The sequence below is a fragment of the Salmo salar genome, chromosome 20 (genome assembly GCF_965601325.2).
Source record: "Salmo salar chromosome 20, fSalSal1, whole genome shotgun sequence".
NCBI lineage: Eukaryota > Metazoa > Chordata > Actinopteri > Salmoniformes > Salmonidae > Salmo > Salmo salar.
Window position 1 is genome coordinate 733,010 of NC_138310.1, and position 22,711 is coordinate 755,720.

The 22,711-nt window shown below is 42.8% G+C and overlaps 2 protein-coding genes across 4 annotated transcripts in view; one reads left to right on the top strand and one right to left on the bottom strand.

The window, feature by feature from the left end:
• Window positions 1-22,711, bottom strand: part of col4a4 (collagen, type IV, alpha 4) — a 241,676-nt gene that overhangs the window by 210,501 nt on the left and 8,464 nt on the right. The window contains exon 1 of one of the 3 annotated variants that reach the window (XM_082966129.1): window positions 433-568. The exons of 1 other annotated variant lie outside the window; for it this stretch is intronic. The gene's annotated coding sequence lies outside the window, so the exon portion shown is untranslated. Of the gene's footprint in view, window positions 1-432; window positions 569-22,711 lie in introns of those variants that run through there. One more of the 3 variants, XM_082966128.1, reaches the window with a different exon arrangement.
• Window positions 719-22,711, top strand: part of LOC106579783 (uncharacterized) — a 44,390-nt gene continuing 22,397 nt past the window's right edge. Inside the window, exons 1-4 of the mRNA XM_082966132.1 lie at window positions 719-861; window positions 15,876-15,992; window positions 16,434-16,492; window positions 16,905-16,940. Coding sequence (XP_082822258.1) covers window positions 16,909-16,940 — 32 coding nt within the window. The 5' untranslated portion in view covers window positions 719-861; window positions 15,876-15,992; window positions 16,434-16,492; window positions 16,905-16,908. The remainder of the gene's footprint in view (window positions 862-15,875; window positions 15,993-16,433; window positions 16,493-16,904; window positions 16,941-22,711) is intronic.

Below are 22,711 nucleotides of genomic sequence, written 5' to 3' on the forward strand. Positions count from 1 at the left end.
TTAATCCCTAAATAGTGTCACGCAAAAAGAGCCCAGCTATTTCAGAATCGTTGTGTAATTTAGCTTCATATCATTGAAGAAAATAAGACAACAAAAAGTTGAACGAAGTACAAGTCTTAAACTTAACAGAAACACAGAGACCTCAACAACCGCTAGTAAGTATTGAGGCTACCGCTTCCACTCCGAACCTCTTACCGTAACTAACCTAAAGAGCGCAACTATATTTGACAATACATTTATCCGGTTTATTTTTATATTATCAAATGGATTAATAGACCTACCTAGAAAAATGTATATAATACTATATAGAACATATCACCATGTATCCTTATTAATTAAAAACGAAACATAAAAATGACAGCCTAGTCACAAAGTATTACGGTATTTAAGTGTACACCGCTCGTTCTTAAACCAGCACTTGACCGTACTCACTTTTCCAACATATACAATATGTTTCTCGACGATTGTATGTCCCACTCGTTCTTATTATAACTCAGCAGTTACATTTTGTAGCCTATGAATTGGGTGTATTATTTAGCCTTAGCTGTCACAGGTGTGAATGGGGGCTCGAAGGTAAAAGCACTGTCTTTCTTGAGGGTTATCTTTACCACGCGCTATATCTAAGGATAGTGATCTACATCATCACCAATCAAAGTCCAGAAATCCGTCGCAGTGACAGCGAGCACTAAGCTATTTCTTCTTATTTTTAAAACACATTTATTCAAGAGGGCTGCTGCATTGCTTTTACAGTTACAAAGATATCCAACTGAAATGACGGACTTTCTCACTTTTCCCGCACTGCTCTGGAGCGTCCTGTTGCTAGTGCTCAGCGGCATCATCACACCCGCATGCACAGATGATGTAAGTATACAAATGCAATGATGAATTAGGCTATAAGGGCTCAGCTCAGAGTAAAGTCTGCTGCATATCGTGCATGCATGTATTATAACTGATTTGTAAAGGAAATAGTTTTTATTGCGAACACGAATCTGAGTTGACGATATAGCTGAGTTGGCGGGTCATCCATGCCGAAATTACTTCACATAATGTGTCACCTGAATAGCCACCTATTGACGTATTATTGTTAGCCTAACTCATACAGGTAGCCTAGGTTTACTTGGTGTAGCAGGAGCGTTATGGACATAAAATGACATAAAATACATTAATGTCAGAGTTGAATTATGTTGATGTAATGTATTGCCTCTACAGGTCTAGGGCACACGACAGGTGTATTACAAAGTTTTAGGCTACCGGTTAAGATTACATTTAGTTGTAGAGCGATGACAATTTTAATATGGTAGAATGGAAATGGTCCGATTTATTTTGCATGCCTTTAGAGTCAGCCACTCACACACACACACATACAAACATACACACACACACATTCACACACGCACACATTTCCAAGGCCCATCCCTTAACTGTGTACTTAAAACAAGTGCTCAAGTGCTCAAATTTGCTGAAAAACTATTCCCAGACCAAGGTTAATATAGTTGTGTGTTTTTATATTAGATTTTATTTCGATTAGTTTATTTTAAATTCAGTTTAGTTTCAGTTTAGACCAGATTTGCTCGTTTTTATTTAGTTAGGGACAGAAAGCATGTGCCAATCATTTTTGGGGTGTTTTTTGGGATGCCACTGGGATGTGTCTTTCAACTGGGGTGCAGTAATACATAAACTCATAGGTTAGGTTTGGTTTAAATTATAAAGTCAATCTCAATGTGACTCGGATTTAAAAACAACATTTAACAATTAAACAATTAAAACAAGCAGTGGAACTGGCTTCACGGTCCAAAGTTGAGTTTGAGGGGTCTATGGATTAGAGCAGAGCTGCCTAAACCACTTCCTGGAGATCTACCATCCTGTAGGTTTTCAGTCCAACCCTAACCTACCTGATTCAGCTAGTAACGTCTTGGTGAGCAGCTAATGCAGTGTTCTCAATTAGGGTTGAACTGAAAACCTACAGGACAGTAGATCTTCAGGAAGAGGGCTGGGCAGCACTGGATTATGTATTTGTGGACTGAAGTTTTCATTGAGTGTGGATAAGATCTTGCAACACAATGTGGTTGAGTTAAGTATACGACTCAAGAACGCAATTATTTCGCAAAATGGCTGTCCTGCACAGTTGAGTCGCAAAAACGTGTAAAAATGTGCAGCCCAACATGTGTAATATGACGCAACCATGCAGAGATGCATTTGGAGAACCCTGTTTTCCATTGCAAATCTTTACCAAAAATCTGTTGGATGCCTTTAGAAGAGGGTTCACCAACTGCACTCCTTGAGAGCCACTGGGTGCACTGGCCTTTTATCCAGCCCTGCAGTAACACACAGTTAACAATGGTCCTGACAGAAGACCATGATTAATTGTTACTTTGTTTTTAGCAGACCTGTTACTGCAGGGCTGGATCAAAGGTCTGCTCACTCAGTGGCTTTTCAGGAGAGCAATGTCATGTAATCCATTTGTTTCAATTTAAGCTAATATATACTGCTCAAAAAAATAAAGGGAACACTAAAATAACACATCCTAGATCTGAATGAATGAAATAATCTTATTAAATACTTTTTTCTTTACATAGTTGAATGTGCTGACAACAAAATCACACAAAAATAATCAATGGAAATCCAATTTATCAACCCATGGAGGTCTGGATTTGGAGTCACACTCAAAATTAAAGTGGAAAACCACACTACAGGCTGATCCAACTTTGATGTAATGTCCTTAAAACAAGTCAAAATGAGGCTCAGTAGTGTGTGTGGCCTCCACGTGCCTGTATGACCTCCCTACAATGCCTGGGCATGCTCCTGATGAGGTGGCGGATGGTCTCCTGAGGGATCTCCTCCCAGACCTGGACTAAAGCATCCGCCAACTCCTGGACAGTCTGTGGTGCAACGTGGCGTTGGTGGATGGAGCGAGGCATGATGTCCCAGATGTGCTCAATTGGATTCAGGTCTGGGGAACGGGCGGGCCAGTCCATAGCATCAATGCCTTCCTCTTGCAGGAACTGCTGACACACTCCAGCCACATGAGGTCTAGCATTGTCTTGCATTAGGAGGAACCCAGTGCGGCCCCCCAAAGAAATGCCACCCAACACCATGACTGACCCACCGCCAAACCGGTCATGCTGGAGTATGTTGCAGGCAGCAGAACGTTCTCCACAGCGTCTCCAGGCTCTGTCACGTGTTCAGTGTGAACTTGCTGTCATCTGTGAAGAGCACAGGGCGCCAGTGGCGAATTTGCCAATCTTGGTGTTCTCTGGCAAATGCCAAACGTCCTGCACGGTGTTGGGCTGTAAGCACAACCCCCACCTGTGGACGTCGGGCCCTCATACCACCCTCATGGAGTCTGTTTCTGACCGTTTGAGCAGACACATGCACATTTGTGGCCTGCTGGAGGTCATTTTGCAGGGCTCTGGCAGTGCTCCTCCTGCTCCTCGCACAAAGGCGGAGGTAGCGGTCCTGCTGCTGGGTTGTTGCCCTCCTACGGCCTCCTCCACGTCTCCTGATGTACTGGCCTGTCTCCTGGTAGCGCCTCCATGCTCTGGACACTACGCTGACAGACACAGCAAACCTTCTTGCCACAGCTCGCATTGATGTGCCATCCTGGATGAGCTGCACTACCTGAGCCACTTGTGTGGGTTGTAGACTCCGTCTCATGCTACCACTGGAGTGAAAGCACCGCCAGCATTCAAAAGTGACCAAAACATCAGCCAGGAAGCATAGGAACTGAGAAGTGGTCTGTGGTCACCACCTGCAGAACCACTCCTTTATTGGGGGTGTCTTGCTAATTGCCTATAATGTCCACCTGTTGTCTATTCCATTTGCACAACAGCATATGAAATGTATTGTCAATCAGTGTTGCTTCCTAAGTGGACAGTTTGATTTCACAGAAGTGTGATTGACTTGGAGTTACATTGTGTTGTTTTTTTTGAGCAGTGTTTAAAATACATTGCTACAAAAATAATGCTCAGTATATAGGGCATTGAACAGTCAGCCTTGTGCAGACTCTGCCATGAGGAAACAAAATCAATAGAACATATTTTTTGGTATTGTCCATCGGTGGCTTCGCTTTTGGAGTTAGGTCCAGGAATGGTTATGTCATAATATCAGGGTTCAAATATCATTATACTTTCGGGTAAAGTATTTATTTTTAGGGCAATATCGGTATAAATTTTACATATAGGGAGGTTCAGGACCCTCGTAAGACATCACAGTAAAAGGGAGGGATGTATTGCAAAAGGAAATGGCAAAATTACATTATACTGGGGAAAGATGGGTTAATCTGTGGACATCGGAGGGTTGGAGTTAAGAATGAATGGTGGATTGGCAGCTGTGGGTGAAAATCCAGCACTTGAAGAAAGAGGAAATTAGTAATATATGTATAATTATTTAACTACAGGTACCGTTGATGTGAGCAAAATAGCAGTAAGAAGCTGTAGCAGTATTGTTGTCCGTTAGTTTACTCCAATTAGGGTAGAGATGGTAGGGTAGGGGGAAAAAAGTATAGAGAAAAAATATAAAATCAGGGGGATTAGAAATTATGCAAACAATTAAATTGATAGTTTGTAAATTCTATCTGCAATTTTGAAGCTGATCTACCCTCTGCCCAAAATAAATAAACATCCCAATGGAGGCCCAATTTGGTTTCCAGCTAATTTTAGCATGACAACATCCCATGAATGTTGTTAAATGTCCTTGGACAACATGATTTACTAAACTTTTTTAGAGGGGCAAACCATAACGGTTATAAGAATGTTTGGTGAAAATGTTCCAATAATGTTAGTTTTGCACATCTAATATGTTTTTGTACAGAAAAATACAAAATAAAAACAGAAAATGTTAAAGCTATGTCATGGGAACCTCCCTGGGAACCTTTGTCAAATGTTCGGGGGACTTTTAGATACATCTTAACCTTCTCAAGATATCCCTATTAACATTTTGTTTTGCTCCCTCACGACGCCAGGACAGCGGAGTCAATCACCACCTTCCGGAGACACCTGAAAACCCACCAAAACCCACCACCTGAAAACCCACCTCTTTAATGAATACCTGGGATAAGATTAAGCAATCCTTCTAACCCCCCACCCCAAAAAATATATCGATGTACTATTGTAAAGTGGTTGTTCCACTGGATATCATAAGGTGAATGCACCAATTTGTAAGTCGCTCTGGATAAGAGCATCTGCTAAATGATGTAAATGTAATTTTGGGAATGCAGTGGTAACCAGAAATTGTTTGCTGTGTAGTGGTTTGATGTCTGTAGTTTATTTTTATAAACAAGTAGGTGTCCTGTGTGAATCAGTTGGTAAAGCATGGCGCTTGCAATGCCAAGGATCATGGGTTTAATTTCTCTCGAAGGATGTATGCATGCAGGATGTATGCATGAGGGATGAAGGATGTATGATGTATGCATGCATATGTGGCACTTTCAACAAGTTGGCTTTGTTTTCTTAATTTTTAAGCAGTCTCTTGCTGTAGAACTGTACGGGGCATCTCTAACGTATTATGGATGTTGGTACTAATGTTGAAATAGTTTTTATTGTTTTCAAAGTTTGTTGGTCAAGTCAATTGGTTTGGGCAATTGCTTCAGGCAAGGCGGTGGAATGTTAAGGGATGGTTTCCGGACACAGATTAAGACAAATCCTGGACTTAATAGCAAGCTCAGTGGAGAAGGTATACAGTTGAAGTCGGAAGTTTACATACACTTTGGTTGGAGTCATTAAAACTCGTTTTTCAACGACTCCACAAATTTCTTGTTAACAAACTATAGTTTTGGCAAGTCGGTTAGGACATCTACTTTGTGCATGACACAAGTAATTTTTCCAAAAATTGTTTACAGACAGATTATTTCACTTATCATTAACTATATCACAATTCCAGTGGGTCAAAAGTTTACATACACTATGTTTACTGTGCCTTTAAACAGCTTGGAAATTTCCAGAAAATGGTGTCATGGCTTTAGAAACTTCTGATAGGCTAATTGACATCATTTGAGTCAATTGGAGGTGTACCTGTGGATATATTTCAAGGCCTACCTTCAAACTCAGTGTCTCTTTGCTTGACATCATGGGAAAATCAAAAGAAATCAGCCAAGGCCTCAGAAAAAAAGATTGTAGACCTCCACAAGTCTGGTTCATCCTTGGGAGCAATTTCCAAATACCTGAAGGTACCACGTTCATCTGTACAAACAATAGTACGCAAGTATAAACACCATGGGACCACACAGCCGTCATAACGCTCAGGAAGGAGATGCGTTCTGTCTCCTAGAGATGAACGTACTGTGGTGCGAAAAGTGCAAATGAATCCCAGAACAACAGCAAAGGACCTTGTGAAGATGCTGGAGGAAACAGGTCCTATTTCGACATAACCTGAAAGTCCGCTCATCAAGGAAGAAGCCACTGCTCCAAAACCAGCATAAAAAAGCCCGACTACCGTTTGCAACTGCACATGGGGACAAAGATTATTTTGGGAGAAATATCCTCTGGTCTGATGAAACAAAAATAGAACTGTTTGGCCATAATAACCATCGTCATGATTGGAGGAAAAAGGGGGATGCTTGCAAGCCGAAGAACACCATCCCAACCTTGAAGCACGGGGGTGGCAGCATCATATTTTGGGGGTGCTTTGCTGCAGGAGGGACTGGTGCACTTCACAAAATAGATTGCATCATGATGTAGGAAAATGATGTGGATATATTGAAGCAACATCTCAAGACATCAGTCAGGAAGTTAAGGCTTGGTCGCAAATGGGTCTTCCAAATAGACAATGACCCCAAGTATGCTTCCAAAGTTGTGGCGAAATGGCTTAAGGACAACAAAGTCAAGGTATTGGCGTGGCCATCACAAACCCTGACCTCAATCCCATTGAACATTTGCTGGCAGAACTGAAAAGCGTGTGCAAGCAAAGAGGCATACAAACCTGACTCCGTTACACCAGCTCTGTCAGGAGGAATGGGCCAAAATTCACCCAACTTATTGTGGGAAGCTTGTGGAAGGCTACCCGAAATGTTTGACCCAAGGTAAACAATTTAAAGGCAATTTTATCAAATACTAATTGAGTGTATGTAAACTTCTGACCAACTGAGAATGTGATGAAAGAATTAAAAGCTGAAATAAATCATTCTCTCTACTATTATTCTGACATTTCACATTCTTAAAATAAAGTGGTGATACTAACTGACCTAAGACAGGGAATTTTTACTAGGATTAAATGTCAGGAATTGTGAAAAACTGAGTATTAAATGTTTTTGGCTAAGGTGTATGTAAACTTCCGACTTCAACTGTGACCACCCTGGAGCGATATCGCTTCATCACTGGCTTTGCATAATGCTTTGATCATTATAACCATATATGACAAATAAAGGATTGATCTCTATTCAGTTTAAAGATGGATAGCAGAATCCTAAAGTGCGTATTTAGCTCTTCAAAAATATAGCCTATATGCGTGACAGACGGGGTGGGTTGAGGGAGGGGTGTTATGGAAGCAGCAAATAGCCTAGCGGTTAGACGCGTTGTGCCAGTAGCCTAAAGGTGGTTTGAATCCCTGAGCCGACTGGATAAAAAATCTGTCTGTGCCCTTGAGCAATGCACTTAACCCTAATTGTTCCTGTGTAAGTCGCTCTGGATAAGAGCGTCTGCTAAATGACTAAAATGTAAATGTAAATATAGTCAGTATTACAATACACAGACAACAGCTGAAACTAGTAAAGAATTTGCATTCTCAGGAAAATGTTGTGTCAATCAATCTGTCAAAATACCAACACTGAGTCTGTGGTTTCGCCAATGAATAGATCATAAATGGGGGTTTGGTAGAATGTAGAAAAAAAGTAGAATACTTAAATTCGAGGATGTGTTGATGTGGTCGTCAGTGTGTGTGTTTGTGTGTGTGTGTGTGTGTTTGCGTGTACGTGTGTGTGGTGAGAAGATGACCTGGCTAGTGTGTTGGTGTGAGTGTGGCTTGTGTTCACAGTGTAAGAGTGTGGTACATTTTCTGTGAGAACCATTCCCCCTGTCGTGTGTATTTGTTTTACAGTGGCTGTTATCTACAGTAGACATCTGGTGGGGCACAGGCTCAGTCTTGTCACCGTTGTTCTCAGATCACTCTAGATACAGTCAGTGTGCTGCGTGCTCCACAGCCTCACCTCTTGGGCAGCATAAATTCTATATCACCTGTACTCGTCATGACTACAGGTTCAGTATTGAGACTCTGGACTAGGAACTCGTTACTGCCCCAGATACAATATTTCACCACCTTGGTAGGACTTGTGCTCATTCACTGGCAAAGAGACCCATAAGCACCACTTAGTGGTACTAAGATTATCTGCAGTCCTTAAACTATATGGTTTGTAATACAGAATAAGTTTGTATAGATCCAGCTGTATGTTTAAACCCCATTTTAATGGGAAACCTAAGCACAGCAAATCTATGTGGTGCTTATCTTTTCGACTCATTTTGTATTGTGGCTTATAGCTTTTACAAAACAGACGGCCTAAGGCGTAGACTTATCTCAACAGAAGATAACTTTTGAAGTTTCAAAACATGACCCTTTTTTAAGACTGCTTTCAGTAGCAGAAATGCAGGAAATATAGAAAAACTATTGGAATGTGAAAGAGGAAATAACATTCTGCAGAAAGTTGTTCAAAGTAACTATCTGCCTCTGGGCGAAAAGGTAAGATGGACATAGAGAAGGGGAGAGAGATAATATTATATTTTCCAGGTGTGTGGAGTCACACAGTCTGATGACACAGTCTAGTGACCGAGTAAATACATAAATACATGAAAAATAAATACATTCTCATTATAGTACAATAATTGTTTTATAAGAAAAGTCTGTAGTGAGCCATATGGTTCCTGCGCACTACAAGAGTGTGTTAGCCTGCGGAACTAAAGTCTGGGCATTGGTTTGTGGAGCTAATACAAGTCTTCAAATCTCAGCAAATACCCTTAACAGACTGACTTTACGGTATGTTGCAGTGTTTTTTAAAGCTCAATTCATACAGTCCGATTTTTACCAGATTCTTGCCGGGATATGCCTTTTATATTTCCCTTGCACATGCCGCTGGCAATTTTAGGAGTGGGAGTAGACATGGGCCGATGTGGGTGGAAGTCTATTTTAATAAATCCGTTGAATATACACCATCACAAAGAAATGAATTATTATTTTGTTTTAGGCAGGTGCTAAGAAACATTATAAGACTATTAAAATGTATTTTCAAAAGAATAGAATGGCTTATTTTGAGTTTAATTATGTTACTGGTCTGTGCAGCCTATATGTTCCATGGCTGCGCCGGGCACACAGGATCTTACATTGAGAGTATCTTCATCATGATACCAATATAAAATATTAGCAATCAATATTTTCAAAAGCATGTGAGTCTCGTGTTCATATTTCACAACCTCCGCGGGCTTTTGGAGTTGTGTATACGCGATCAAAATAATAGGCCTACACATCATTTAGACTACATTATTGCATGCCAAATGTTTCTGATCAGTGATAGATGAGCAAACTAATATATGAGCTGTACCACCTACACTTATTTGCACAGACAGAGAATTAACCAAACATACAGATGGAGATTCAGTGGAACAAAATCACATTGATGATTAAGACAAGTCACAGGCTTTAGGTCAGGAGTAGGGGAGAACCGAACAAAAGTAACAGTTTGTTTTATTTAATTACTCAAAGATGGATAGAACTAGAGAGACCGTCTTTTATCACAAATAACTTATACAGTGCCTTCAGAAAGTTTTCACACTCCTTGACTTTTCCACATTTTGTTGTGTAACAGGCTGAATTTAAAATTGATTAAATTGAGATTGTGTGTCACTGGCCTACACATAATACCCCATCACATCAAAGTCGACTTGTGTTTTTAGAATATTTTTCAAATTAATTCAAAATGAAATGTCTTGAGTCAATAAGTATTTAACTCCTTTGTTATGGCAAGCCTAAATCATTTCAGGAGTTTGCTTACCAAAGTCACATAATAGTTTGCATGGACTCACTCTGTGTGCAATAATAGTGTTTAACATTTTTTTTGAATGACCCCCACACATACAATTATCTGTAAGATTGTAACAGTGCCTTTTAAACACAGGTTCAACCACAACAACCAGGGAGGTTTTCCAATGCCTTGCAAAGAAGGACACATATTGGTAGATGGGTAAAATAATTACACTTTGGATGGTGTATCAAGACACCCAGTCACTACAAAGATACAGGGATCCTTTCTAACTCAGTTGCCAGAGAGGATGGAAACTGCTCAAGGATTTCACAGTGAGGCCAATGGTGACTTTAAAATGGTTACAGAGTTTAATGGCTCTGATAGGAGAACTGAGGATGGATCAACAACATTGTAGTTACTCAACAATACTAACCTAAATGACAGAGTGAAAATAAAGAAGCCTGTATAAAATATTCCAAAACATGCATCCTGTATGCATCCAATAAGGCACTAAAGTACAGTAGCAGTCAAGTTTGGACACACCTACTCATTCAAGGGTTTTGTCTTTATTTTTACTATTTTAAACATTGTAGAATAATTAACAGGTGTGCCTGTTAATGCCGAGAGTGTGCAAAGCTGTCATCAAGGCAAAGGGTGGCTACTTTGAAGAATCTAAAATCTAAAATATATTTTCATTGGTTTAGCACTTTTTTGGTTACTACATGATTCAATATGTATTATTCTACAATGTAGAAATTAGTAAAAAATAAAGAAAAACCCTGGAATGAGTAGGTGTGTCCAAACCTTTGACTGATACCCTATGATCACTTGGCTACATAGCTGATGCCTGCTGAACTGTCCATTACTCACGGTACTCCATTCTGTTTATTATTTGTTTATCTGTCGGCCCCAGCCGCGAACTCAGGCTGTGTGTGTAGTTAACCGACCCTCTCTGTCCAGTTATCGCCATTTTACTTGTTGTTGTTGTTTTAGCTGATCAGCTGTTGTCTCACCCGTTGTTGTCTAGCTAGCTCTCCCAATCAACACCTGTGATTACTTTATGCCTCGCTGTATGTCTCTCTCAAATGTCAATATGCCTTGTATACTGTTGCTTAGGTTAGTTATTGTTTTAGTTTACAATGGAGCCCCTAGTTCCACTCATCATACCTCTGTTACCTCCTTTGTCCCACCTCCCACACATGCAATGACCTCAGCCTTTATAACCAGCATGTCCAGAGATACGACCTCTCTTATCATCACTCAGTGCCTGGGCTTACCTCCGCTGTACCCGCACCCCACCATACCCCTGTCTGCACATTATGCCCTGAATCTATTCTACCACGCCCAGAAATCCGCTCCTTTTATTCTTTGTCCCCAACGCTCTAGGCGACCAGTTTTGATAGCCTTTAGCCGTACCCTCATCCTACTCCTCCTCTGCTCCTCGGGTGATGTGGAGGTAAATCCAGGCCCTGCATGTCCCCAGGCGCCCTCATTTGTTGACTTCTGTGATCGAAAAAGCCTTGGTTTCATGCATGTCAACATCAGAAGCCTCCTCCCTAAGTTTGTTTTACTCACTGCTTTAGCACACTCCGCCAACCCTGATGTCCTTGCCGTGTCTGAATCCTGGCTTAGGAAGGCCACCAAAAATTCTGAGATTTCCATACCCAACTACAACATTTTTCGTCAAGATAGAACTGCCAAAGTGGGAGGAGTTACAATCTACAGCAGAGATAGCCTGCAAAGTTCTGTCATACTTTCCAGGTCTATACCCAAACAGTTCGAACTTCTAATTTTAAAAATTAATCTCTCCAGAAATAAGTCTCTCACTGTTGCTGCCTGCTATCAACCCCCCTCCACTCCCAGCTGTGCCCTGGACACCATTTGTGAATTGATCGCCCCCCATCTAGCCTCAGAGTTCGTTCTGTTAGGTGACCTAAACTGGGATATGCTTAACACCCCGGCAGTCCTACAATTTAAGCTAGATGCCCTCAATCTCACACAAATCATCAAGGAACCCACCAGGTACAACCCCAAATCCGTAAACATGAGCACCCTCATAGATGTTATCCTGACCAACTTGCCCTCCAAATACACCTCCGCTGTTTTCGAGCCTTTCTAATCGACCCAAAAAATGCAGAACTAAGAACAGATATAGCCCTTGGTACACTCCAGACCTGACTGCCCTTGACCAGCACAAAAACATCCTGTGGCGGACTGCAATAGCATCGAATAGTCCCCGTGATATGCAACTGTTCAGGGAAGTCAGGAACCAATACATGCAGTCAGTCAGGAAAGCAAAGGCTAGCTTTTTCAAGCAGAAATTTGCATCCTGTAGCTCTAACTCCAAAAAGTTTTGGGACACTGTAAAGGCCATGGAGAACAAGAGCACCTCCTCCCAGCTGCCCACTGCACTGAGGCTGGGTAACACGGTCACCACCGATAAATCCATGATAATCGAAAATTTCAACAAGCATTTCTCAATGGCTGGCCATGCCTTCCTCCTGTCTACTCCAACCCCGGCCAACAGCTCCGCCCCCCCTGCAGCTACTCGCCCAAGCCTCCCCAGCTTCTCCTTCACCCAAATCCAGATAGCAGATGTTCTGAAAGAGCTGCAAAACCTGGACCCGTACAAATCAGCTGGGTTAGACAATCTGGACCCACTCTTTCTAAAACTATCCGCTGCCATTGTTGCAACCCCTATTACCAGTCTGTTCAACCTCTCTTTCGTATCGTCCGAGATCCCTAAAGATTGGAAAGCTGCCGCGGTCATCCCCCTCTTCAAAGGGGGTGACACCCTAGACCCAAACTGTTACAGACCTATTTCCATCCTGCCCTGCCTATCCAAAGTCTTCGTAAGCCAAGTTAATAAACAGATCACTGACCATTTCGAATCCCACCGTACCTTCTCCGCTGTACAATCCGGTTTCCGAGCCGGTCACGGGTGCACCTCAGCCACGCTCAAGATACTAAATGATATCATAACCGCCATCGATAAAAGACAGTACTGTGCAGCCGTCTTCATCGACCTGGCCAAGGCTTTCGACTCTGTCAATCACCGTATTCTTATCAGCAGACTCAATAGCCTTGGTTTTTCTAACGACTGCCTCGCCTGGTTCACCAACTACTTTGCAGACAGAGTTCAGTGTGTCAAATTGGAGGGCATGTTGTCCAGACCTCTGGCAGTCTCTATGGGGGTACCACAGGGTTCAATTCTCGGGCCGACACTTTTCTCTGTATATATCAATGATATCGCTCTTGCTGCAGGCGATTCCCTCTACGCAGACGACACCATTCTGTATACTTCTGGCCCTTCCTTGGACACTGTGCTAACTAACCTCCAAACGAGCTTCAATGCCATACAACACTCCTTCCGTGGCCTCCAACTGCTCTTAAACACTAGTAAAACCAAATGCATGCTTTTCAACCGTTCGCTGCCCGCACCCGCCCGCCCGACTAGCATCACCACCCTGGACGGTTCCGACCTAGAATATGTGGACCACTACAAATACCTAGGTTTCTGGCTAGACTGTAAACTCTCCTTCCAGACTCATATTAAACATCTCCGATCCAAAATCAAATCTAGAATCGGCTTTCTATTTCACAACAAAGCCTCCTTCACTCACGCCGCCAAACTTACCCTAGTAAAACTGACTATCCTACCGATTCTCGACTTCGGCGATGTCATCTACAAAATAGCTTCCAATACTCTACTCAGCAAACTGGATGCAGTCTATCACAGTGCCATCCGTTTTGTTACTAAATCACCTTATACCACCCACAACTGTGACCTGTATGCTCTAGTCGGCTGGCCCTCGCTACATATTCGTCACCAGACCCACTGGCTCCAGGTCATCTATAAGACTTGGTAAAGCTCCACCTTATCTCAGTTCACTGGTCACGATAACAACACTCACCCGTAGCACACGTTCCAGCAGGTATATCTCACTGATCATCCCGAAAGCCAACACCTCATTTGGCCGCCTTTTATTCCAGTTCTCTGCTGCCAGTGACTGGAACGAATTGCAAAAATCGCTGAAGTTGGAGACTTTTATTTCCCTCACCAACTTTAAACATCAGCTATCTGAGCAGCTAACCAATCGCTGCAGCTGTACATAGCCCATCTGTACATTGCCCACCCTATCTACCTACCTCATCCCCTTACTGTTTTTATTTTATTTAGTGCTCTTTTTGCACACCAGTATCTCTACATGCACATCTTCATATGCTCATTTATCACTCCAGTGTTAATCTGCTAAATTGTAATTATTTGCTCCTATAGCCTATTTATTGCCTACCACCTCATGCCTTTTGCACACACTGTATATAGACTTTCTTTTTTCTACTGTATCATTGACTTGTTTATTGTGTTATTGGCTTGTTTGTTTACTCCATGTGTAACTCTGTGTTGTTGTCTGTGTCACACTGCTTTGCTTTATCTTGGCCAGGTCGCAGTTGTAAATGGGAACTTGTTCTCAACTTGCCTACGTGGTTAAATAAAGGTGAAATAAAAATAAAATCAAATATGTTTCATTTCTTTAGTATATCATAAAAAGGACAAGTTTGACTTTCAGAAAAATGTTATTATGTTAGTTGCATAATTCTAACAGTGTGAACCTAACAGGGTGAACATTTGGAGCCTAAATTAGCCATAGCTCTGTGGGTGATTGCGATTGAGCTAGCATAATGGTAAGCATGGTAAACACTGAAAGAGGATTTCATTTATATATCAAAAGTATTTTAACATTTTAACATTTCGTAAATGTTCTCTGTAATTTAGACCTAACAGGGTGGAAATGTATGAGTGAGACAAACAGACTAACGTCATGAAATGCTAAAATGATCCCAGATGTGACTCAAATATGCAAGTTTTGACTTCACTTTGACATTAGCATCCATTCATTACACTACCTGAACAGGATGTCATTGTGGGAAGGGGTTGTTTTCTTAAAGGATAATTACTAATAACTAACAGGGTGGGAAGTGATATCAGGGACACACAGAACATCATAAATACAATAATAATAAATACAATAATCATGAGAAAGAAAATATTGCTGAGAGATATGTTTTTTAGGACTATAAAATAATGAAGAAATATTTTATTATCTTATAGTTTATATTTATTTTAGTACTTGACGAATAGCACCAGGGGAAATGGCAAAAATGCCAACATGCACTGAAAACAAAATGCGTAAAGTTCCATATCCTCGTGTTTTATGGTAAATGACACCTAACCTTATATGTAAAGGCTTTTGGAATCCACATTTTACACTGAATAAGTAAAGGATAGTCAACGAGGGGCTATGCGTTCTCTGGATAATAATGAACGATGTAGAAGGTGTGTTCCACGACACGCTAACAAAGTGAAACTAACGTGCCACAGTGTTGCATTATTTTCCAGAAAATGCCTAGAGCCCCGTGTTGATTATACATTTTATACCATGGCTATAATTTAACAAATGTACAGCTAGAAATGTGTTCATTTGCAGATAGAAATGTGTTCAACATCCTCTGAAGTAGCTAGCAAGTTTACCAGAGAGCAACAGTAGTTGCCTTGGTAACCAAGCAAACAGACTTTAGCTAACTAAAACAATCAGTACTAGTTTGCTATTATGAAATTCAAATTCAACAGTGCCAATAATGTTTTTAATTCGACCTTTCGTTTCAAAAGCAGCTCAAACAGAACATGTAAGAACTATAGCCATTGAATTCTAACTGTGCAAAAATACAGTGCATTATAGGGAAATAATGCACACTTTAGAATGCCCTTCAAGCCAATCAGAAATTATTAGTCAACAACGCCATGGTATAAGAAGTGATATTTCCTGGGGAAAGAAAAGGCACTGGATAGTGGGAATGACCAATGGTGCATAAATAGCCTAATGTGTGTGCATGTGTGCGTGTGTGTGTATGTGTGTGTGTGTGTGCGTTCCAGTGTCACCCAGGGCCGGGGGGTGTACCTGGTCTACCAGGGCTTGATGGCTGTAACGGGACCAGAGGGGACACTGGTTTCCCTTGAATCCATGGGCTGGACGGGCCTGATGGGGGAGCGGTGAGTACAGTACAGTACAGAACTGTTCTGTATGTGGCTGGTGTAGGGGACACAGAGAGAGGCTATATCACTCTGCATTTCTTGAGAACCCAGAACATGAAGGATCAGGGTAGCTAGATGGCTAGATAATCTGAGCGACGTGGCATATCGAAGTAGCCTGGTTCCAGATCAGTTTGTGTTGACTTGCCAATTCCTATGTTTTGCCAATGTCCCAACATGAATTTTCTATGCACCACAAACAGATCTGGGACCAGACTAATATTGAAGAGTCAACACATTTACAGAAAATAATCCTGCAGCAACAGGAAATGTGAATTATTGTGTGGATTATAATGAATAGTATCGCGTTTTATGGAAGACCCAGATGCAGACAATGTGGAATGAACAAATATACTGTATTGTGTTGCTGACATTTCTAATGATGACTGCACGGTTTCCCAGGGATCAAAGGGGTGCCAGGGGACCCCACCATTCAGTTCATCCAGTACTCTGCTATACCTGTAAGTGGGCTTTCACAACCATCACCCCTCCATACAGTCTCTTTCATTTGTGTGTCCACCTGTACATGCTTGCCAACCCATACATGCTTGCATCTCTTACGCAAAATATTAATCTTATTTGATTATTGATTGATTTATTGATGGATGATGGGTGGATAGATTGATTGTCATAAACCTTTTAGGTGCCCAACCCATGTCTGCATACAAAATAAAAATGAAAATGCCCTATGCATCCACACGATCAATCATCCTACAGTCATTGTCTGTGTACCTGACTCTCACTCCTATACCCTCTTAGCTTTGTACACCCATTTGCCCATCCTCACCCACTCCAATGCCTCCTCACATTGCCATGTATGTTCTGTTTTTAAGACTTCTTCTCTCATTCTTTTCTCTTCTTCATCTCTGACAGGGTGATGTCGGCCGTGCTAGGGTTACTGGACTGCCTGTGAGTAAGATGGTTGTTGGACGGTTGTTGGATGGGTTCCCTATAGCCTGTCAAGTCACAACATACACTACTTCAAAATGGCCCCCTTACCAGAATGTGCCTGCCTCTGCTGCTATGACACATTCAATGTCTACATAGTTACCACTGCATTACTATTGCCTGGTCACCAGATCTGTATGCGATTTAGCCATCTTCACTAACTGTCCTTGTCATGCCAACAATGTACGTAAGAAGAGCAGCCAGGTTGACATATACCCAGTGCTTAAAACCTCTTAAGGATCCGCCTCTTTGTTTAAATGTAAATAGTCCTTTCAGTATTGACACAATATCCCCATACGTCTTGTTACCTGCCGTCTGGCTGTAGCAGGCTGTGTAGTAAAATTAAATGTACTTGGCCGCATGACACAAAACATTTTTGGCACAATTTTGTCCTGATCAATGCCATTAGCTAGAACAAAATATTCAAACCGTTCTGTATGAGCTCCATTGCTAAACACTTTCATCAAACTGTCCAATATTTCTAACAATTCCAGACATTTATTGTTTCTCAATTGGCTCCTGTTTGTTACTCACCTCAATTGTCCTCAACCATGGCAACGTTCTGTTCAGCCGTAATAATATTTTCTTCAGTCAAATGATCTTCATTCACTTCATTGACTGATGTTTTATCCTGAAATTCGCTGATTTAGCAGCTTTTAATTCAAAAGTTTTTCTTCAAACTTGTCCTTTCCTTTATTCACTGTATATTCCATCTCATTGTTTTCCCGCTCCGACATCCGTCTCAAATCCCTTTCTGCCGTCTATGACGATGCTAGCTCTAGCTAGCTCGACTATGCAATTGCCTCTGCTAGCAATACACTGTGCTAATATTAGCCTAGACTGTCCCACGAAAAAGAACATGTTTTAATTTTTTCCCCCTTTTTCATGGTATCCAATTGGTAGTTACAGTCTTGTCTCATCACTGCAACTCCTGTACGGACTCGGGAGAGGCAAAGGTCGAGAGCCGTGCATCCTCCGAAACACGACAGACTGCTTCTTGACACAATGTCCCCTTAACCCGGAGGACACACCGTACACCTGGCGACCATGTCAGGGTGCATGCGCCCAACCAGCCACAGGCGTCACTAGAGTGCAATGGGACAAGGACATCACCTGCCGGCCAAAACCTCCAATAACCGGGATGACGCTGGGCCAATTGTGCACCTCCCCATGGGTCTCCCGGTTGCGGCCGGCTGCTTTAGAGCCTGGAACCAGGATCTCTAGTGGCACAGCTAGCACTGCGATGCAGTGCCTTAGACCACCACGCCACTAAGGAGGCCGGAAAATAGCTGTTTTAAACTTGTAAAAACCGACTTCTTCCGAACAGAAAAGTTCACGTAGGTTCAGACTTACTCGTCGCCAATCTGTTATTATGTCTCGTGGGTTTCATAACCACGTCTTTATAACAATTCAATAATGATCAGACGGGAGACAGGAATCAGTTCAACCATTTATCTAGAACGTGCTCGGTCTCAACACATACAACCCCCATGATGCTCTGTTTTTGAGGTTTACAGTAGTTTCTACACAGATATGTGCTCTTTTGTCATGGACCAGGCTATACATTGATGTTACTACTGTGGGCATGAACCTCTTTAGTCAGAAACTCTTAGGTGCATCCATATCGTTTGATATGGTAGCACCTACATTTGATTTATATGTATTGAACAAGTTGAGTCTCCACAGCCACATATAGACGAATCAGTGTCCTTGGCCACTGGTGATTTGCAGTGGTGACGGATGGACAGACAGACAAATGACAAGACAGACAGACAGACAGAGCTCTGTTCCAGACAGACATACAGACAGAGAGAGAGAGAGCTCAGGTCCTGGTCAGTCCCACATCCCACAGGCCACAGCCCCTGTTGTTTTAGTCTTCCTATTCAGCCCTTTGTGCTGCTACTCTGTTGTTTCAGAGTGCCCCCCTATTCAGACCAAAGCCCCCAGAGCTCCACCATTGTCGCTCCCCGGGGGCTTTAGATGGGCAACCCGTTTGTCTTCCGAGTGGTTTCACACCCCGAGCAAAATGAGAGAGAGCCACAGGCATGCTGAGCCGCCAGGAAGTCACCCATCGGTGGGGGATGGTGGAGTGAGGCGGGGGAAAAACGGGCGGTCAGAGGGTGCTGTTCCCGGCACTGCAGACAATCCGTTGCATGGGGACCCCCACCAACCCCTTAACCCCCTACATTAGTCCTCAGGGATTATGGTGGTATTGGCTTAAATCCCGTCACACACACAAGAGAGGTGCTCAGGAACTCTGGGACAAAACTGCTGTGGTATGTGGCCTCTTCTCAGCTCATTCTCGTTTCTGCTTAGTTGGGTACTCCTTAAGCATGCATGAGGCCTAACACAGGTAGCATAGCGGTTAGAGAAGGAGGGTTGCTGGTTTAAATCTGATGATGAGTGACCTGGCAACTGGAGAGTTGCTTGCGTCATCCTAGACACCTTTGCTTGCTGTTGTTTCCTTGTGCAAGGCACTTAACCCCCTACAATTGCTCTGGTGGCGCTGAACTGCAGCTGACCCACTGCTTCCAAACCCTCAGGGTGTATTTGTGTGTGTGTGTGTCTTTGTGGGCTTGGGTTGTGAACGTAAAATACAAATGTCCATTCTCTGTAAGTTAATAGACTATCAAGTTTTCTTCTTCTAACCCAGTGGGTGTAAAGGACTGCTTAGTGAGTACCACTTCCTTCCGTTTCGGCACATACCTGGCTCGAACCCTGGACCTCTGCTTCACAAACATACCTGACCGTCCTCCCTCAAGCATCTCTACCAGTCGCGCTTCTCAGAAGCTAGCAATTGAATGGTGCAAATGTGGATACTTAAGGCTGAGGAGTAAGTTTCACACATCTCCATGTGCCACATATCTGGGCAAACTGAAATGATGCCATCATTTCAACCAGTTTTGCCGGCTGGGAATCACCCTCTGGGAACAGAGTCAATCCCTTGTTGCCGGTCACTGCTTTACTGACCTGGGGTGAGTTTTCCAAAAACCTTGTAGTGATTGTGATCATCGCTATTTCTCTGGACGACCCAGACCTGTTCCACTAGCAGAATAGCAACATTTGATGAATTATGTTCATTGCAGAAGATTTACAATCAAATATCCTTTTTATAGTTATCCCTCTCTCACTGCTGTGTGGGTGGTTTGTCACGAGAAACATTGTGCTGAGTACACTATAAGGCTTCTGGGAAACTCACTCCTGCTCTACCCCTTGATCATAATGTAACAAATGGGGGGGGGGGGGGGGGGGGGGGGGCAACAGGGACTCGAACCCGCGTCCAGCAACTATCAACCTTGGCTGATAAGCCAACAGTTCCGAATCTCTTGCCTAGGTCACTAGGTGTTGGATTAAGGTTGCTACAATAACAACAGCACATTGTCACATTAGAAAAGGTCAGTGGGCCTGTCTTCCATCCTGCTCTGTAAGTAGGGAGGCCTGCTGCTTGCCTGCCTTCTTGGACGAGGCAGTGAAGATTTAACAGAAGAAGAATAATTGCCGTTTTGAAACTCTAGAGTCAGGGAACCATGCGCTCACACTACAGCTAGTCTTAAGTGTGACAGTGTGTAGCTGTTCTGTTTGATTAGCTCAGATAAACATTTGTGGACAGCACCGGGAGATATAGAATGATTCGATGAGACTGCATAGACCCAAGCTCTGTGTGTGGACCAGAGGGCTGTCTACTGCCACCATGAGGGGGACAGGTCCATCCCAGATCAGGCATGCCTTGCGGAGACAGAGACAAAGCAAGGTGTTGTAGTGAATATTTTCTATTCATCGAGACTCACGACTTGGACCTGGTTCAAGTATGCAAGCTTGCCACCGTGAATGCTTCGATGCCGCCCATTAGAATTAAATAGGGTCAGGTTCAGGTATGTGTGAGACAAGAACAGGAGCCAGTATGTGCTTGCATAGGTGAGAGGTTGAAAGTGGGTGAGAGAAGGGGGAGAGGTGAAGGAAGGGGTGAGAGAGGTTGATGGGTAACATAGTAAGCACTGAGGTGGAGGAAGTTGACTCTTACAGAGGAGAGGCGGGCGTGGGGAGAGATCTGGAGATGTGTCTGAAAACGACAGACCAGCCGTCACCAGCATGCTGGCTTGCCCATCTGTGAACACTAACATACAGCTTATCTCCTTGTTTTGGAATCCGTTGCATTTTCTACAGTCTTTGATGTTCCGCCATCATGGGTTTGAAAAGTGTTTTCTGTTCTCTGGTATTCTTGGAGAATACAATGTTTTCTAATCTTGTCCATCTCTTGAGAGTGCCATAGTCCCCCTCAGGAGACTGAACAGATTTGGCATGGGTCCTCAGATCCTCAAAAGGTTCTACAGCTGCACCATTGAGAGCATCCTGACTGGTTGCATCACTGCCTGGAATGGCAACTGCTCAGCCACCGACCGCAAGGCACTACAGAGGGTAATGCAAAATGCCCAGTACATCACTGGGGCCAAGCTTCCTGCCATCCAGGACCTCTATACCAGGCGGTGTCAGAGGAAGGGCCTAAAAATTGTCAAACACTCCAGCCACCCTAGTCATAGACTGTTCTCTCTGCTACCGCACGGCAAGCGGTACTGGAATGCCAAGTCTTGGTCCAAGAGGCTTCTAAACAGCTTCTACCCCCAAGCCATACGACTCATGAACATCTAGTCAAATGGCAACCCAGACTATTTGCAGTGTCCCCCTCACCCCCTCGTTACACCACTGCTACTGTCACGTCCTGACCATAGTAAGTTGTTATTTTCTATGGTAGAGTAGGTCAGGGCGTGACAGGGAGTGTTTGTCTGTTTTTCTATTTCTATGTTCAGTTTCTAGTTTTGTATTTCTATGTTGGTGTTGTTTGGGTTGATCTCCAATTGGAGGCAGCTGATCCTCGTTACCTCTAATTGGAGGTCATATTTATGTTGATGTTTGTTCCACCTGTGTTTGTGGGTGATTATATTTTGAGTAGTGTGTTTTCTCTCTGCGTCACGGTTTGTTGTTTTTGTTAGTTCAAGTATTTAGTGTATTGCATTACATTTCACAAATAAATAAAGATGTGGAACTACAAACACGCTGCATTTTGGTCCGCTCCTTCAAACAGCCGTGACAGCTACTCTCTGTTGTCATCTATGCATAGCCACGTTAATAACTCTACCTACATATACATACTACCTCAAATAACTGGTGCCCCCGCACATTGACTCTATATCGGTCCCCCCCCCCCCCCCGTAAATAGTCTCGCTATTGTTATTTCACTGCTGCTCTTCAATTACTTGTTACTTTTATCTCTTATTATCAACTGTATTTTTTGTAACTGCATTGTTGGTTAGGGGCTCATAAGTAAGCATTTCACTGTAATGTCTACACTTGTTGTATACGGCGCATGTGACTAATACAATTTGATTTGATACCTATATTTGAACCCACTTTGGGTGGGCTGGAGTGGATGGCTGCTAGCATTGGCCCGCTCAGGTGTGGGTGTGTTTGTGTAAAGGTTTGTGTGGTCAGATTACTGAGCCTGTTAAAGCCTATAGGCAACACACTGATTCACTTACTGTGATTTATTAGACAGGAGGGAAATAATAAAATAGGTGGTCAGGAAATGTGTCCACAGTGACTCCACATTATTCTTATCTGTAGACTACTGAGTGATGGTGTTAAAGCTGCGTCCTAAATGGCACCCTATTCCCTATATAGTGCAATACTTTTGACCTGGGTCCATAGACCAAGGCTCGTAATAATGTTATTTGATT